At 33.6% G+C, this 18,971-nt stretch overlaps 1 protein-coding gene across 2 annotated transcripts in view; it reads right to left on the reverse strand.

Annotated features, from left to right (window-relative positions):
• Positions 1–2,629: 2,629 nt before the first annotated feature.
• The window catches only part of SSFA2 (sperm specific antigen 2), a 40,608-nt gene continuing 24,266 nt past the window's right edge, over positions 2,630–18,971 (reverse strand). Inside the window, exons 10-18 of one of the 2 annotated variants that reach the window (XM_011356577.2) lie at positions 17,016–17,095; positions 14,479–15,690; positions 12,386–12,460; positions 12,183–12,310; positions 11,635–11,785; positions 10,521–10,586; positions 9,402–9,863; positions 4,425–4,542; positions 2,630–3,568 (exon numbers count right to left, since the gene is read on the reverse strand). In XM_011356577.2, coding sequence (XP_011354879.1) covers positions 4,438–4,542; positions 9,402–9,863; positions 10,521–10,586; positions 11,635–11,785; positions 12,183–12,310; positions 12,386–12,460; positions 14,479–15,690; positions 17,016–17,095 — 2,279 coding nt within the window. In that variant the 3' untranslated portion in view covers positions 2,630–3,568; positions 4,425–4,437. Of the gene's footprint in view, positions 3,569–4,424; positions 4,543–9,394; positions 9,864–10,520; positions 10,587–11,634; positions 11,786–12,182; positions 12,311–12,385; positions 12,461–14,478; positions 15,691–17,015; positions 17,096–18,971 lie in introns of both variants that reach the window. The other variant, XM_011356585.2, reaches the window with a different exon arrangement.

An 18,971-nucleotide genomic window follows, 5' to 3' on the forward strand; every position in this document is an offset into this window, starting at 1 on the left:
ATTCAGTATTATTATTATTATTGATTACATATAAGTGTATTAATGACATCAAGGTTGAGTCGAGGGACATTTTGTAAATCTAAAATAGAAGCATCAAAACAATAGAATGTAATTTTTCTAAACTTCTAAAAACATAGTAATATTGACAAAACACATGCTTTTTTTCTCAATAGTTGTGTAGTCCTCGTGTAAGTTGTACAACATAATTTTTCAAGGTTTGTTCAATTTTTTTCTCCTTAGCCCACAATGTTATTTTAAAATGTTATCACTTCAGATACATTTCTAAAACAAAGCAACATTTGTTTGCTCAGTCTCACTTCTAAGTCTGACATCTGCTCTTCAAAATGCATTATTTCCCAAATTCATTCCAACTCATTTAATATGGTTTTATTATCTTTAATACATTTAATATAGCTTTCTATAAAGTACCCTTTATATTTTTTTAAATGGGCAGAAAAGAGACAATCTAATTTCTAAATGTATATTTTCATTTAAAGTTGCAAACGATATACTTTATTACCTTTCCTTAGAACATGCTGTTATTCATTTTCTTTATATATCCATCTTCGTAAACTCAGAGCCTTAAAAATGGTAGGTATCCAGCAAACTTTCAATAAAGATTTAGTCTCTTTTGGAGCATTCAAAAAGACTCTCATGGGGAAATGGGCCCTTATATTTATTTGATGTTTATCTTTGAGCATATTTCTGATTTATTGCTGAGCACAACATTCTTTATGCAAGCTATTATTTATTCAATGAATATTACAGCATGTTGTGAAAATAAGAAAAAAAGGTAAAAGGCCCGAGTTAATAAAATTTAAAAACTGTATAGGAACTAATAGAAATGAATCTTAACTTTATACATTTAGATGAAACCAGAATAAGTGCTAATTAAATGCTTTCAATATTCATAAATGGTTTCGGTAGTCATACATAACTTACTACAAAACTTAGATCTCAGCTTTAATAAGATAGAATGTTTCCTCTTCCCACTTCCTAGAACCCTATAAATTCCTTTCCAAAAGAGGGAAAAAAAAGAAAAAGAAAAAAAAAAAAAAAAAGGAACAGCTCTGCTTCTTCAGTTTTGCTTTATTCTTCCACTAGCACCACACTCCCATTTGGACAGGTGAGGCACCTGGGCAGTATACCATCCCTTCAGGAATTTCCCAGGCATACTTTTTCATTACAATATTTTACATGCATTTTACTGCATTCTTATTTTCCTCTAAAAAAGGTTATGTCATAAACCTAAAACTGCTCTAAAAACATCTTTAAAAAAGAAAAATGGCCAGCTGAGCACTCTTAACTGACGTTAATACCTACTTTAAATGTTACTGGAATTCAACTGAATATTCTTAAGAGGAACAATGTGTACTTCAAATCTGAGCTGTCCATTATTGTCAATGGTGTATCATTCACAGCAACTCCTAACTTCCAAATCACCATTGCAAGATACTTTTTCTTCTGTGCCTTCTTCATTCAGGTTCTTAGCACAATATGCACAAACTACAGACAACATAGGTTCTTGAAAACATTCAGCATGTACATAGTAATTCAAACTGTGCATTCTGGATAACCTCTGCTAATGTTCTTGACTACTTGAACCCCATCCTTTCCACATCCCATTCTTTAAGACTACTTAAACCACATCTACTTGGTAAAGATCTCTGATCACCCCAGGATAGTCTCTCAAATCTTTTATTCTTCTTCATTTTCCATTTAGTACTTCTAAACTTACCCATAAATAAAAACATGCCTTGTTCTTCCACCTAGTTTGTAGACACTCTCTTATTTCTACATAGCAGCTAGCATGGCAGTTTGGATATAGTAGCTTTCAAATGTTCAAGCACACAAAGGTTTAAATTGAGGAGAGGAAAGAAGAAACTCTAATAGTGCTGAGGTTTATTTTATTTTATTCATATACTATTAAGTGATCTGCCCATTGGTTCGGCTTATTGTTGCAACTGCTATATTTCTAATTTTGATTAGCAAATTCTGGTTCCTTGTTTGTATCGTCAGAAATGAAGTAAAAGTGGCTACGAAGCTAAATAGTTGAAATCATTGGTGCCTGTATTACTTTTAATGTGGGGTGTTTGGTTTATACATATCGCTACTGTTATTAGAATCAACTAGTTAAATTGCTGAATAGTTTGACCAAAGAATACTACTTTAATGTCTTTTTTTTTTTTGTAGTTTAGCAGTACATTTTAAAGAAGTTTTATTTGGCATCGGATGGCAATTATCAGGACCACAGAACTAGATGAGACCAAGAGGCATCAGTATGTGCCCTTTCTCCAGGGTGGTCTAAAGTACACGTTAACCTTTTAAGGAAAAGAGAGTATCAATCTATTAGGTTATATGCTGTAATTCTTTTGGACCTCATTTGTTCTCATCAAATCTAATCCAAATTCTTCATGCTGTAGTTCAAGAAAAGAAAGCACTAAAAACATGTTAGGCAAAATAAATACTTTATTGTTTTAATTCTTTTTTAGAAATCGGCCTTTGTGTGATAATTCAAACATTTATAAACCTTTTAGACAGTCTTTCAAAGAATTTCAAACATTTTTGATTAAAATTCACACAAAGAAGTATGAGTTGAAAATTATAAATGCTAAAGGAATAATTCTAACATTTGGTTGTTACTTTACATATTTATTTAACACATAGATATCCAAATAGGAAACCTTTCCTTTTCTTTTCCCATAAAAACAAACAGTTCTCAATGGTTAAAACTGAATTAAAACCATCTATTATGAGAACGAATCTAAATTACTTCCTTTTTTTAAAAAACAAAACCAGTTTATTTCTATCCACTCAAGTCACAGGCCTCATTATTCTGGCAATCCTCTATTTAGTCTAAAAGACAGAAGAAATATCTCCGTCTAATGAAGTCTGGACAATGCAAAAAGTACATAGTGTTTAACATAAGGCACATTTCCAAAAGAAAAATACTACATAAGCTATAACAAAATTACATTTGTCTTAGGTAAAGTAACAACACTTACAGTGTAAGAACATTAAGTAGTTGCAGGTAACCTCATACAGTTCTATCCTACTGCTATTAGTAACTTCCTCAAGAATAAAGAGCAATTTTCACAACAAGAACAAGTTTTCTTCTGGGAAGTGACATTAATTAACAGCAGTGGAGGGAAAATCATTGGTTGCTTCAAGCTCTCAAAAAATGAATCAGTTATTGCACAGTCAATACCTCATAGAGGTCAGTGTTTAAGGGAGCTAATTTGAAGAAACATGTTATTTATAAGTTGGTTAAGTATGGAAGTTTTCAAGTTTTAAAATTAATTCTACATAAGGAATTGACTGGAAAAATTGACAAATAAATATTAGGCTTTTCAAATGGCTACAGTTTTGATAGTTTAGAAAAGTCAGCGAAGTTCCTAAGTTTCTATGTATATTTTTAAAAAGATATGCATAGAAGAAACAAACATTGTACATTGTATATAATAATAGCCCAGCTCAGCAGCAAATATCTTCTGAAGCACAAATAACACCTCCACCAGTGCACATCATTAACTCCAATATTATACAGCTAATACGATCCAGGTCAACCCTGAAAAAGAGAAGTGAACATTAAACATCTTCCAAATACATTACTAAAAATTTCTTTAAAAAAAGAAATGAGAATATTCTCTAAATATATACATAAACAAGATCCTGCTGTGATCTCTATACATCTTCCTAAGAGTTAATTCTTTTATCTCTAGCTTTGAAAAAAATTAGTTACTTTATGAAATCGGTCATAAAAACACTTTTCTCATTTTCTAAAGCTGTAATTATATACTTTTCAAATTATATTTTTGTTTCTCATATTTCGTTGAATATTTTCAGTTCTATTAAAAGTATTATTCTACTGAACTGTATTACTCCCTTTTGTATTCACCAAGTATTACTATTAACATATATTTTATAAAATGTAACTAGAGCTATGATAAGATTAAAGTCATTTATTTCAATAAATAAAATAAATAAAAACAATTCCTTATAAATTATGACATTTAGATATGGACCTATGGGATACATTTCTTTAAAAGACAAAAAAATTAAGATAATAAGAATATGTGATTCTCAAAATCTTGGTCTGTAAATTGTACATCTGAATATCATAATCAATGCTATCAAAATAAGACTCAGGTTTGAAGGTCCTGATTTCCCCAATTCCAGCATTTATTTACTATAATGAAATTTCAGTAAAATGACATAATAATCCCTTGGAGGTTAGTATAAGATTTGACTTGCTTAATTTTCAAAAGGGGTTCTATGAAGTTTTCACACTGTAGGATAACATTACCTACATTCTAAAAATTAAAATTTCATTAGAGAAACAGACCTGTGTACTAAGAAAACAAAGCATTAAAAACTAAGTACTAATTTACATTTATCTAAACAAAGAAATTCAGAAAATTTACCTATTAATTCCATTTAATGACTATCTTGCTTAGAATTAGATGCTTTACTTGAAGATACTGCTGCCAAAAGTCCACTTACAATTTCCCGTCTGATTTCTCCAACAATAGACTCTTTAATCTAGAATGGAAAAAGAGAGAAATAAGAATTTAGCAATATGACTGTAATCTATTTTTTGTTTTCAAAAAAACATAAATAGCATTTAATTCCTGCAATCGCCTAAACCATAAAGAAAAACTACAACCTTCATGCAACACAGAGAAGTTGCGGGGAATCACGCCCATCTATCCTCAAACCCAGATCAGACTTCTAGGACTGGTCTACCATAATTCAGACAATTACATTACAAAATGTCACATTTCTTAGACTGAGAACATTAGAAAATGTTATTTTATAGATTAAAAAACTTCTACTAAATAATTTGCTTCATGACACAAAATAACCTGGAAGAAGTGATTAAATGTTTGCTTCACTTTTATGTTTTTTATTAATGTCCTCATTTGTTTGGTAATCAGCAGGATGCTTGAGTGTTCTCATTGTTAAGAAAACTCATGAGTGGCAAAATAATATACAAGCATACTGCCTATTTGTACCAACTGAAAGAAGTTATATATTGTTCTAACCTAATATGCACATTTTAAGTAGAAAGAAGAAATGATCATTTAGCACAAATTATTTTAAAGCATGAAAACATTCTCTAAGCAACCATAAACTAGAATGAAATTTTTCTTTAGCTGTATGGTCCATTTGTCATCTGTCTGAAACTTTTGCTTCAGATAAGGATATACATCTCATTTTATTATTGGAAAGGGCAAAAGAGACCCAAGGGCAATGACAATTCCATCAAGATTTTCTTCTCCAGATATCCAAACACTACACATGCCTAATCACGCCTTTTTCTAATGATATAGCATCACCTCCAAACAGCCTTTCATGAAGACTTTAAATGTGCATTTCCTTAAATAAACTGATAATGCCTTCCCAAATTAGCACTTGAGACAATCTCAACCAGCTTTTAAATATTCTGCATTTTCAGTTTCCTGTCAGCCTGATCCATTTCCTACAATGTCTCTAAGTACATCCTGAACACATCTCAATTGAAGTATTTCCAAAAATGGCTCTGTATTAATCTGTCATGCAAAATTAGTACACGATACATAGATTTATACATAAATATCCAGAGTAACAAATGTGCCGTACCTATCATCTGTATTGGAATATATTTAAATAAATATAAACTACTTATTTTACCCTCTACCAATATTTCTAAACTTTAAACATCATCAAGTGTCTGAAGTTCATAGAACTTCAGATTCATTTTTTAAACAAATATGTTAGATACAAATATTATGAAAACCAGAATCTCTTAGCCACAGTATAAAAGCGCAAATAAAATGTGTTTAATCAGAACCACTTCAAATCTGTATTTACAAAAGACAATGACTAAAACAGTCTTTGCACTTTCTCAGTCCAATGCAATATGTCGGTTTCATTAAATCTCATAATTCTTCACCAGTCAAAAAACAAACTAGCCAAAAAATTATTTACAAACTAAAAATGTGTGCCAATGTATTTGGGGAGTACAGATATTACTGGAGTAAAGCAAGAAAGTGTCCACCATTACGGATGTTAAAATCTTGAAAGGCACAAAACAAATACTGTTACATAGAATATGAAGAGGAAAAATAACTTAATTCATTAATAAGAATAGAATAAATTTTGAAAAATGAGAGACCAGTATGGGCTAGAAGAAGACAAAACAAATTCTCAGAAAATGGCAGATTTTAACATAGTAGGTTACAGAAAAAGAAGGATGATTTCAGATGACAATGAGAATAAAAAATTGCAGCAAGAACAACCTGGATGAGAGGGGAGCTGAAAGGAATCTCACTGATAAGATAGTTCCTGCTAGGGGATGGAAGAACAGAAAGAGTGAAGTCAAATGGAAAGTGTTTACTGTGAGCTCTTTCAGGGAGAGGATTGGGTCTCATTTATCAATGTATCCTATTATAAAATAAGTGCTCAATAAATGTCCGAATGCATGAAACAATGACAGAGCAAGAAAGCATGAATGAGAGACCATTTGAGACATAAAAAGGAACAGAAAAAAAAAACAAAGGACTACAGACTAGCACTGAAAATGACAAAATGCCTTTAACAATGTACCAAAGGAATAAACGTATGGACAAATAAATTAGTTCTAAAGTCTGCCACACTACAGAGAGGGTGGAGGGTTAGGAGTGAGAAAACTCTAAGGATGGATGGTAACACTGCTTTTATGAGCACAATTTCCAAAAAGTGATACAGGCTGAAGACAAGCTACTTGAAATTAAGGAATGCTCACTGGCAGCCTAAGCAGATTGACTACAAGTCTAAAGTGTGGGGCAACACATCCATTTGACACGCATCTATTGAGTGCTGACTTCGTGTCAGCCATTATATCAAGTGATCACTAAACGAAGTTATAATAAGAACACAGTCAAGCTGTGTATTTACCAAAATTCATGTTTAAAGCATGTCAGATGAACTGTAATGAAGATGCTAAATGGCATGAATCAAGCCTAGGAACTTCAATAAACAAAGAACAACTCTTTAAACACAAAGCAATCTATGTTTACACGTGGACATTTAACTCTGTTGAATTTGCTGTGAGCAAATGTTCATTTATTCTATTAAGTAATTTTTTAACTTTTTTTTTTTTTAATACCTAAACAGTTTCAGGCCACTAATTACATACATCACAGGCCACCGGGGCAAATTCCAGGAGAGTACTTTCCCTCCACTATAACATATACACTCTCCACAGAAAAGGGGTATCTTCTTTAATCTGACAAAAGCTTAGATATTGAATGAGTGTATTAAACATTTGCCTGAAAGAACTTTCTTTCAATGCTCTCCTTTAAACAAAAATTCTACTGTATTAACACATTATAAATAATGAAAGCTTTCTTTTCAGACGTTTCACATATCGTGAAATGCCCAACAGACATTATTGTTTTCATGCACCCATGAGTGCAATAAGAAATCTTCTGCCAAACATGCTTAATCCTTACCTGCAAAACTGTTCAACCCAAGCTTAAAACTTGCCTTACTGAATGATGACTTTGTTAATTAATAGGGTCAGGGGCCCAGAATTTACTAGGAAAGCAGAATCTAGTTGATACAATATGCTTTAAAAAAAAATTGGAATTCAGTACTAAGTGTATTTAAGTAAAAACGTTATGGATTTGAAATGAATGGAATCAAGACTAATCTGAATTTTAAATATTTTGTAAACAAAGTTTAACAGAATATCATTATAATTGAGCTAAGATGATACTAACACAAATTCATTATAAATGGCATTGGACTAATTTATCAATTAATATATGCTTCTAAAGTGGTTCAAAATAGTTTATTTTCTTAAGTACATCAATACTCCTCTTTCCTCTTGTTTGATCTATATATTTTGTTTGGTAAGTCATTTTTCTGTAGACTGTACAAGGGTAACTGTTAAGCCCAACTTCCTCCAAACTATGCCAAATTCTGAATTAGGGAGTTTCTAATAATGAGTTTAGTAACAAATTCTGAAAAATTCTTAAAATATCTGCCTTGCATGTCAGTTTAAACATTTTCAAATTATAAAATCTTCTAAATCTAATGGGAGATTCTTCTAAATGTTAAATAATTCTCTAGGACCAAGAGAACAGCTGACTTCCTATATGCTATGTTCAGCCGGTCCAAAAATCAATGCTCTGGTCTAGGATATTTACTCCTAGGAAATTACATACAGCACACATGAGACCATCCATTAATGACTTTAAAAATGAGGACTCAAGAGTGCATTCAGGGAGTATTTGTGCCAAATGAGTAACATACAGTCGCCTTTTTATCCAAAGCAAGCTAAAGAAAACAAAAATATTATATTTCAGAGGGAGGGTGGGAAGTACCTTAAAATTTACTTCTTTGGTTAACAAATATAGCATGAAGAAAAACAATTTCACTCAAAAATTGATCTTTGACATGAAGCAGGCAAATTAAGAATGGATTATAATCAGTCAGACCTAGCTGAGCAATATGCATGTACAGAGCTTGGTAAACATTTGCCAGCTAACCAAATTACAAAAATAATTACATCGGCAGGATAAATAAATTTAAACTTTAAATTGGTAATTCATGTTATTAAAAAAAAATTACATACATGCAGTCTATTCTCCTATAATGCTTGTTTTGAAAATATGAACTTATCTCAAGTTGACTGAAATATTAGGAAACAACTTGGTCTCCCTTTTTAAATAATATATACAATATTCCTTATTACCTGATCCTAGTGCCAAAAACAGTGACTTAACTATTTTTCTCAATTAACTTTTGACCTTTAATTACTAATCTTCCTAATTTTTTGCAGTCCTTTTGGTAACCTAGAACTGTGGTTAAACACTTCGGGTTTGCACATTGCTATCCTCTAGGGTAAACTTTTTCATTCTGATTTCTATCTTTGAGTAACTCATATAATTTTCGTATTTCTCCACCCACTAAACCAAAAAGATCAAACTATTTGTACTAATTAAAGTCACAACACCATTTTCTCATGTCAATTGATATTATAAAATGACATTATAAAATCCTGGAAAAGATCTAAATTGTAATTCCTCATTACAATCTAAATTGTAATTCCTCATTTTACAAATGTGGAAATGGAGATCTAAAGAGTTTGTCACATGTTTTTTTTGAACCCTACAAACACCTTCTTCAGAAAAGTGAATATACAGAATTGCAATTATTTCACACTGCAGTATGAAATTTACAGAAATGCCATTACAAACAAGACAAAAAATATCTTAATAGACACCAGCCGGATCAATGGAAGAGTTAATTTTAAAACTCTCTGCAAATTACTGAATACAATGAATAAGAGGAATATCTTATAATTAATGTTCAAATAAAACCTCCTCCAACACATACTGTCAAATAAATTATTAAGCATGGACTTTACTCACCTCCCGTATAACTTGCTGCAATTCATCTTGCTCCGCATTTTTATGCATTTCCTCAGCAACTGTCATTAATGGAATTTTTCCACATCCTTCTTCCACTTCAGATTTAGGTCCCACAGCCTCTGATGCTTCTTCAGCTGCTCCGACTTCCTCAGAACTTTCCACTTCTGGAGGAGTCTGCACAGAGCCTGTTCTAGAAGGAGCAGTTGGCGTCAAGGCCACTGATGCTCGGAATACTTTTTTGCTTGGTAACCGATGGGTCTTGGGTTTGCCTGCTGAGTCACTAGGAACTCCAGTTCTTTTGTTAGCATGAGAGGGACCAGAACACACAGATGATGACTCTGATGTTGCTTGAGAGAAAACAGATTCTGAGCTTTCTCCAGGAGGAATTTCAAATCCCATTTCTCCAAGTCCCAGGCCCAATTCAGACTTTAGATATGACTGTTCCCTCATCAGTTCAGTGACCTGAAGATCAGAAAATCGTAATTCATCGCTCTTGAAATTAAGATTGGTAGTTAAAAGAAATTAAAATCCTAGCTGTGATTACTGCCAAAAATCACTTAACTTGTAAACACATGACTCTAATTCATTCATTAACTACTCAATGTCATTTGCGAAAACTGGAAAGATAACTTAAATTCATAGTGAGATAAAGCCATAAAATTTGTAAATAGAATATCTCGTTACCACACAGGTGTCCAAATTACTTGTAAGGAAAAAGTAACTAGTGAAAAACAAAATAGCTACTTATAATGCTTTTGCCCCAAATGAACCAATTTGTTTAAAATATAACAAAAATCAGACTTGTTCAAAAAGTAGTCATCTTCCAGGTCCAACTACCTGAAGGACCTGGAATCAAACTAAAAGAACACTTCCCTTGAAGTATAAGTTAAATATTTTTTATGACGCATTATCTCCTTTAGGCCGTAAAGCTAAATCGCTATTGTAATTAACAGACCTAAGATGGCAATGGACTTTCAGAAGTGTCAAACATAGTTGCAATCAATTTAACTAACTTATCAAATACTGTATTTAAAAAAAAAAAATTCATCTACACTAGGAAAATTGTGTTTATGAAATGTATCATTCCCTTCCCCAGTGATTTAAAAGGAGTAGGCTTACTGGTTCCATTACATTCAATGGACAAGGGTATGACAAGTTATCAGCACTTCTACTGCCACACATTCCCTGAAAAAGAACAAAATACATATATACGAATATATTTTTTCAAATTGCAACTGTTTTATAATAAAATGAATTAGCTAATTATGTCCCTAAAGCACTCCTTTATGTCACAAAGATCACCCTCAACTGTCACGGGAGCCTATAAAATGTAGTATTGTGACTGAAGTTGCATAGATGTTCTGATTCTCTGTCGTTACCAACACATATTTCTCAGAATAATAGATAAAAACCTTTTATGGAAAAAGATATTCACCAATGATATAGGACATTCCTACTCCATGCTACTCATACATATGTGTACACGCACACATTCTTATTCCACTGATTCTACTCCATATACGTACATGTGTGTGTATTCATCCATTTATTCTTAACAAAATCAAATATGTTGTTCAGGTTACAAAGAAAAATTCACTACTTTGACATTTCAAAATAATATCTTCTACAACTGCAAAGATATCAGCAAAAAAAAACAACGAAGTTCAGATTTCATGGAAAGGAACATAAGCAGTACAAAAAGTGGTACGCATAAAGAGAAACGGTGTTTTTATTCTCTTTGTTGTATATGAGTTTTATGTCTTTACAACAATCTCATTTGATCCTTTAAAAAACATAAAGGATAGAAAAGAATCCAAAATAAAGAAAAAGTTTAAAGAAAACACTTATTTAAATTAAGGAAGGGGGAAAAAGCTGAGTGAAATATATATTTATGTTCTTTGTAGTTACATGCAGTGATTAAAATCTAAATTAGCCATACATTAACCCACTACCATTTTTCCTTTAAAATCCCTAAACTTTTGTATTGCTCCTTATTAACTCTATTAAAAATTAGAATTAGAATTTTCCAAAGCATTTCTAAATATACTAAGTATTTAAGAAAATAATCGCCACTTATATTCAACTGATTTGGGGGAAAGGAATCTTAAACATATGCATGCCTCTAATGCTGTTAAAATAAGTGTTTTTAAATTAAAGCATCTCTCCTGAGTTATATGGAACAGTATGAATAAATCCTTACTGAAAACCACTGACAACCCCCAAGGTACCATACCACAAGTGCTGAGGGGCGGAAGGGAGAAGTTATACGCATGGCACGAAGCTGTTCCTCCAAGCCCAGCAGACGCTCCTCCAGCTGCAGTTCCAGGTCTTCAAGTTCCATTCGGACTGAATTTCTCAAACTCTGGAGCTGATCAACTTCATACCTATTGGTATGGTGAGAGACACAAAGTTTGAAAAAAGCAGTCTGGGAAATTCATATTCACTATTCTTCCACCAGGTATAAAAGGTATTGAAATGCCAAGTTCTAAAAACTGGCACAACAGCAAATGCAATTGATGTAACCACCAGGACAATTCGTCTTTTTTCCTCTAGGCTTTCTCGACAAATATCTCAGACACTGAAAAACAGACTATAGTCCCTATCTTCCTTAATACACTGAAAGCAGAGGAGTTTAGTAAATCACTATGCTTAATTTTATTTACACTTGTTCATAAAATAAAGGGTACACGGCAGCAAAAATAAAATCTAGCTTAAAAAAAAGTTGACGATGCTTTTTAGAAAAAATATTTTGAGTTACATTAAGATAAAATGAACTTTTACCGTTCCTCCTCAGTCATATGATGGTAAACCATGGTTTGCTGACGCAGCATTGCCAATTCTAAATCCATCATCTGTGTTCTAAACAAATTCAGGCTCCTTCTCATTACTTGGAGCTCCTGAAAAGTATTCTAAAATAGAAAATAACAAAATTATACTTCTAAATCAGATAATTTTGTAAAACAAAAATTTAAGCAAGAACTTACTTCATAAAGAGGTAGAACAGATGATTTCTGAGTACTATATGGAGCAGCAGCAAGATCAAGTCCTCTCATAGGGTACTTCAAAAAAGTGAAAGTATGGTTACAATTAGTTAAAGTGACTACTTCCAAATTACTTAAGGTATTAACAAAGGTGGCATCTGAAATCTTCATATTTTTCTTTGAGGACCCCCAAATAAACAAAAACAAAACTTCATATTGTAAGCAGGAACCAAATAAATCAGTCCCTAATGCTATCTATTACTCCTGTTCCAGGTAAAAGTCAGTCTATTTGGAATGAGGCTGAGGCAAAGGAACATGTATAGTTCATCTGTGTCTTATAAGACTTCCCTCTTGCCTTGAGAAAGTAGAAAAACAAACACAGAACTCAAAAATGTAGAACTAATAGCAAATGTCATTCTGAGATAACAAACTGTTGACTTGAAAGGAGAGATTAGCAATCATCACACTCATTCTTAGATATGTGAGCATCCACTATGTTATTCTTTTAGGCAGTGAAGAAAAAAAAGATAAAAGATAAAATGGATTCTCAGCCTTCATGCATTCTCACGGTGTAAGAAAAAAATGAGAAGTTAAAAAATTATAATAGGGTGGAGGGGAATGCTACAATGGAAACAAACAAAAATCCAGATTAGGGGAGTATGCGGTCCCAACAGCGGTGATACCTGAGCTAAGCCTTAACGGTAAATAGTATTTGGTGAGGTAAAGAAAGGCAGGGCGGGGCACTGTAAGTTTAAAAAAAAAAAAGAAAGTAGTATGTGTAGAAAAAGGTACCAGGAACACATAACTACTCCGAGGCCTGCATGCTGTCCAATATGGCTGAAGCACACAGATTAAGGAAGGAGTCTGGAGAGAGAGGCAAAGGCCAGATCACAAAGAGCATCTAACTACTGAGGTGAGACAGGAAATTAATTAGCTGAGTTAGTGATGGGACATCTAAGAGGAGAAGACCACACCTAGGACTGGTCTTAGAAAAAAAGAAGTGCACCATGGGGGTGCAGGGAGACAGGGTCCTGAGAATTCTCAGCTTCGCATAATTACAGCTGAAAGGTTAAATGTCTCATTCACAGAACTATATTTTGTAAAGAGGAAAAAGAAACATCCACATTCCAGATAGACTGAAAATCATTAGGAGACATCCATCGTGAGGATAAAATCTGTATTTTAAAAAAGGTATATTTCACTACATAACTTGAAAAGTTACAACTTTAATTTTTACTTTCAAAGTGGCTTCCTGTGTCATCATGATGAGATCTATTATATACATTCTAGGCCTCCTGGCTCCTAGCTGAACACTCTGACCACTGGATTACACTGTTATTTTCATTTCCTTAACTGTCTAAATATAAGTAGTTCAGAGAGATTTAGAAAGGAAATGTAAAATATGAAACGCAAATCTAAACACAATTTACTTATTTTCAAAGTTCTTGGAAATTATTACTAGCTCACTAATAGATCTGAGCAACAACTTTAAAAGTGACATGACACACAGACCATTTTTATTCAAATTTACACTTTACCTGTTTTTTTTTCTTTGGGGGGGTACTTCCAGTCTTTGAGCCCAGTGGAAACAGACTAATTCTATGCCAGAAGACCAGCATCAGGAGTCAGTAGGTGAAGGGGAAACTTAATCAGAGAACTACGAGCAGAACCAGGAGAACACACGGCGACACAGAAGCCAAGGAGAGGAAAACGTAGAAAGGGAGAGGTGGTGAACACTGTCGAATGGCAAAGAAAAGGAGAGAAAGTACTTGAAAGGAAGATTTTTTAATAATAGAGACAACCTAAGACAAAGACAATGGAGGAGAGGCTAAAGGAGAGAATAGATACCTAATGGGCAAATCTCTTCTCTAGAAGAGAGATTACAAGCAGAGAAATTGACCTTGTTCAGGATTAGTTACAGCCTTTCCCCTGAGATAGGACGGAAGAATATAGAAGGGTAGGTATAAGTAAGTTTAGACACGTTAAGAAAATGAAACTGTGATCGTTCATACCTGATGGGTCTTAGCTTCTCAGTAAATTAAGAGGTACTCAGATCAATAAAAGAAAAGTTAAGAAAGATATACTTTTTCTCATACCTGTGAAAGATTCTGCAGTGAATTTCTAATATCGTGCAATACTCTTCGCAACTGCATTTCGATGGCGGAAGGAGGGTTCACAGAGCACGCTCGATAAGGGTAGGCAGCATGTCTACGTGAGAGAGAACACCCGAAAGGGGTAGCGAAGGCACTACAGGTGGCACTGGATATGTTGGGAACACTGTGAGTGCTCAGAGTTCTCATGTGCTCACACAGGGGCCTTTCCTGCCACTCAGAGTGGAGAGAGTGAAGGGAGCAGGTGGACTGAGATATGGGTGCTGGGGCATACAGTGAACAGGTAGGAGTCCTTTGATGATGACATTCCTCCAACTGGTTCACTTCTCTCTGAGAGGCTTCTTCTTTCTTCACAGATGATGGAGAGATGAAAATAGTGGATTTAACTAAAGACTGACCATCATGCTCAATCATCTCTTTTTCTAATTTCTGTTCCTCTTCAGGTGTGTATTTATAGGTGAAGGAAGGTGGACTACATCTCGTCTCTTTTCCTGGGGACAATCGAACATTGACAGAGGACACAACCCTTACTGGGCTTAATAAGGTGGTTGGTAAAGACTGAGACCTTCTTAGGGGATAGCCAGCTTTTGCAAGTAAGTACCTTTGTTTTAACAGATCTTTCGATTTTATTAAGCTACGCCCTACTCTTTGATTAGACAGACCGCAAATCTTCATTTGAGCTCTTTGCAAAGCTGTATTAACTCTGTCCACAGAAGAGGGAGGTGCACTTATATTTTCAGAGCCTTTCTCACTGCATTTAGCTTCAATAGAAGCCAATGATTTAAGAATATGGTGTGTGGTATACTGGACAAATTCACAGTCAATGCTTTTATCCACATCACTTTCAGCACTTGCTTCCCTCAGCAGTTCCACTGGCTGTGCTGGGGATGAATCCTCTTTCATTTCAGTAATTTCAGTAGCATGATCCCCTGCACTACAGGTGGACTGTTTAATTCCTGTATTCTCAACAGTCTCGCACTGTAGGAAATCTTGGCTATCTGATCTTTTTTGGTCAGCAACTGTTGCTGCCTTCTCTTTTCCTTTCTGAAGAGGAATGAGAGACTCCTCCTCTGATTCATTAAAATAAGGCTGGTCTTGTGCTGTTGATGTGACAAGGTCTTCACCAAGTGACGTAACTGTTGTCTCACTGTCACAACTATCAGCACTACTCCCCATGGCTTGCAAGGATTCGTGAACCTGTGAGAGGTGGAAGGATGGAGAATTCAAATTCAAATACATATCATTAACAAAATACCAACTGATATGATGCTTCTATACTTTTAGGGTCTCATATGTCACTTGTGGTCCTGGTGCTGTTCAAAATTGCTTTTATAACATTATTCCAGACCCTTACTATTTTCCTTAAATCCCCTTTTCAACACATACTTCCTTCACTTCCAACACATGACACTGGCTCAGAGAAAATGGACAAAAATTTCTTAACGTTTTTCCCCTTCACCTACAAACTTCCCTATATCTCTCCCCATCATTCCCTCCACTCCCTTCTGAAAGGAAAATGTGTCTTTTTTCAAAGCTAATCCTGCTAATTATATCCTCTCTAGGACTAGGGTATTTCCCCAGTTTCATCTCAAAGATTTCTGCATCCAACTCTCTTGCAGCCCCTTCCCTAACAACTGCTCTAAGTCACTGGCATATGGAAAAGACAGAAAGACCTATCACCCTGATTATCCTTATTTGAAAAAACAGTCAACATTCATATCTTCTTTTATCACCGTTTATTCTCCAATCATGCTTTTGTCTCATTTATTCCATCAAAACTATTCACTCAACTACTCAATTTCCAAATAACCAAATTCTCATCTCTGCACTCCGATGGCCAGTTTTCCTTTTAAAAGTTCCTCCTCCATCTTCCAATTTTTCTGCCCACCAGATTATTCTTTCTGAGTCTCCTTAGACACTTCTTGTATATGATTACCCTTTAAATACTATGTTTCTAAAGGTTATTTTGGGGTTCTCTTTTTTCTCTTACACCATTTTTCTTTAAAATTTGTGTATAGGTGTTTTAAACACTTTTCATATACATTCTGTGCACTACACACATAGACTATAAATTCGTTGAGAACAAAAAGATGCCTATCTTCTGGATTATCTAACATATTCTAGCATAAAAGTCATATAATATTCACCAAGCTATGGATCCATACTTAATATTAGTTATTAAACTTATTGTAAAATACTAAAACACAATGATGACAAAAAATAAGAAAAACAATAGACAGAATAGGTTTATGATGAAAATAACCTCTGTTTACTGGTGGTCCAAAAATAAAGAAGCTTTTTTTGTTTTTAAATATTCAGAGAGAGACGAAGAATTAGTGAAACCTAAAATTTATAGTCAAATGCTCAGATTACATCTGCATCCCAAAAAGTTTTATTCTTAATGTCATTTGAAAAATGAAGACAACACAGATTGTCTTGAAATATGTAACTACTAAAAAAAAAACCAAACACCCAAATTTGAAGACATCTATCATAGTGCCTACTACAATAGGAAATTTTACCTGAAGGGAGACAGAGTCAGCTGAATCTTCAGCAAAACCACTGCTATCAGAATGCTGACTTGCAGTACGTAATAGATGATCTAACAAAAGAAACGTAGTTATATGAAACGCAGTTATATGAAACTGCTAAATATGACTTCAGTGAAAACAATGTTATTACAGATAAGTGATTCCCAACAATAATTCTTTGAAAAGTACACGCCACTTATGCAAAATTGTGGTTTCAAAGCACAGTAGATAGCTCCAATTCAAACAAAAACTGAATCAGATCAGAAATTCTCAATGTTCAGTTGCTAATTAAGCTCCAATGATAACGTATTTTGATAAATCCAATGAATGTCTTATCCTTAGAGGAAAACTGTTTGAAATAAAAGTCCCAAAGTAAACCATTTCCATCATGTAACTATGTAAAGGTATTTAGTAGTAGGTGTAGTTAGAAATTTCAATATAGTGTATAAAAACTTCTAGTATCTTGCTAATAAAAAAACAGAAATAGAAATAAGACCAACAAATCAAATAACTTGAATGCAAGGGTACCTAATGTCTCTGATGTTTTAAATGATGCAATCATTTATAAGTTATGGAACAATTTTTTTCATAACAATTGCATAAAATTCTGTTAAATAGTTTTAACTAGTACATAATACTGTTAATTAAAAACCTGTTTAGTTTTTGGCCTGAAAACTCTAATTCCCAGTTAATATAACGCCCCCAAAATTGTTTTTCAGTATGTAAGCAGGCCAACTAAGCACACCAAGAGTAATCACAGGTCCATTCACTCCACAAGGACAACAGAAGAGATGTTACAACTCTTCCATTTACTAAGGGAGACACTTCATGAAATAGTCAAGTTCTGCAGAACTTCAAAAGCAACAGGCTAAATAAAGTGTGCTCACCAAATCCACATTCATCTAAGATTTAAATGATAGAAATAAAAAACTTCAAAATGTTCAAATAAAATCCAAAATCAATTTAAAGTTCACCTGACTTTGAAAAATATCCCACTGTAGCCTCAGTTTCTACCTAGAGTATCATGGAATGGAGTAATTTTTTTCTTATTAAAAATTAAGAATAATTCTGTAATAGTGTTTGGAAATTAACAAAACTACATAAAGAAATATAAGGAATTGATCCATATACCTGATAATCTAGGGAAACTGGAATAATTGTGATACTGGATTGGATAAGCTGTTAGTTACCACAGGTACTAATTACACATATGAAGAAAATGATTAACATCTTATGTTATAGCAATTATCACTGTAATTATGTGTTTGCATTTTTTTTTCAACTACATAGAGAGCATTCTGAAAGCAAAAAATCTTATTTATTCTTCTTTGCATTCCAGTATCTAGCACAAGCTAACAATAAAAAACGTTTGCTGAGTGAATCAATTATAACTACCTCCTTAACGCAACAACAGAATGAAGCAGTCACTTAAAGGATTTAGAAAAGAAATTGCCTATCTGGTTGAGCAAAGGGCAAGCTGCCAGACAGCCCAGGGAAGCCTGAGTGACTAGCTCTGCTCAGGTTCTCCCTGCTAAGATCTATTTTATCTGCAATGGAGTACAGTCTGTGCCGAGTTCACCTCTCCATGGGTTGCCAAGTCTGAGTTCACATGAGGTAGGTCAGAGTGTAGACTGCTTAGGTTTCAGAGCAGTTCTCGGGCAGTGGAAAGAACAAGAAGGCCTGGGTTCAAGTTCTTGCTTTATTACTGTAAACAATAACTTCTCTCTGCAAAATGGAATAATAATTCTCCTACCTATCTCATAGGGTTACTTTGGTAGACTATAAGTGGAATATAGGTGAAATTATTCAGTAAACTATAAATCACAAATCTAGGTTTTTTTAGTCAGACATTTCAGATTCACAAAAAAATACTGTTCTCCACAGAAAAAGAACTAAGAAGAAATAGATCTGTGTCCTAACTGAAGAAGTAAGATATTTCTAATTAAA

Source organism: Pteropus vampyrus, unplaced genomic scaffold (genome assembly GCF_000151845.1).
Source record: "Pteropus vampyrus isolate Shadow unplaced genomic scaffold, Pvam_2.0 Scaffold2, whole genome shotgun sequence".
NCBI lineage: Eukaryota > Metazoa > Chordata > Mammalia > Chiroptera > Pteropodidae > Pteropus > Pteropus vampyrus.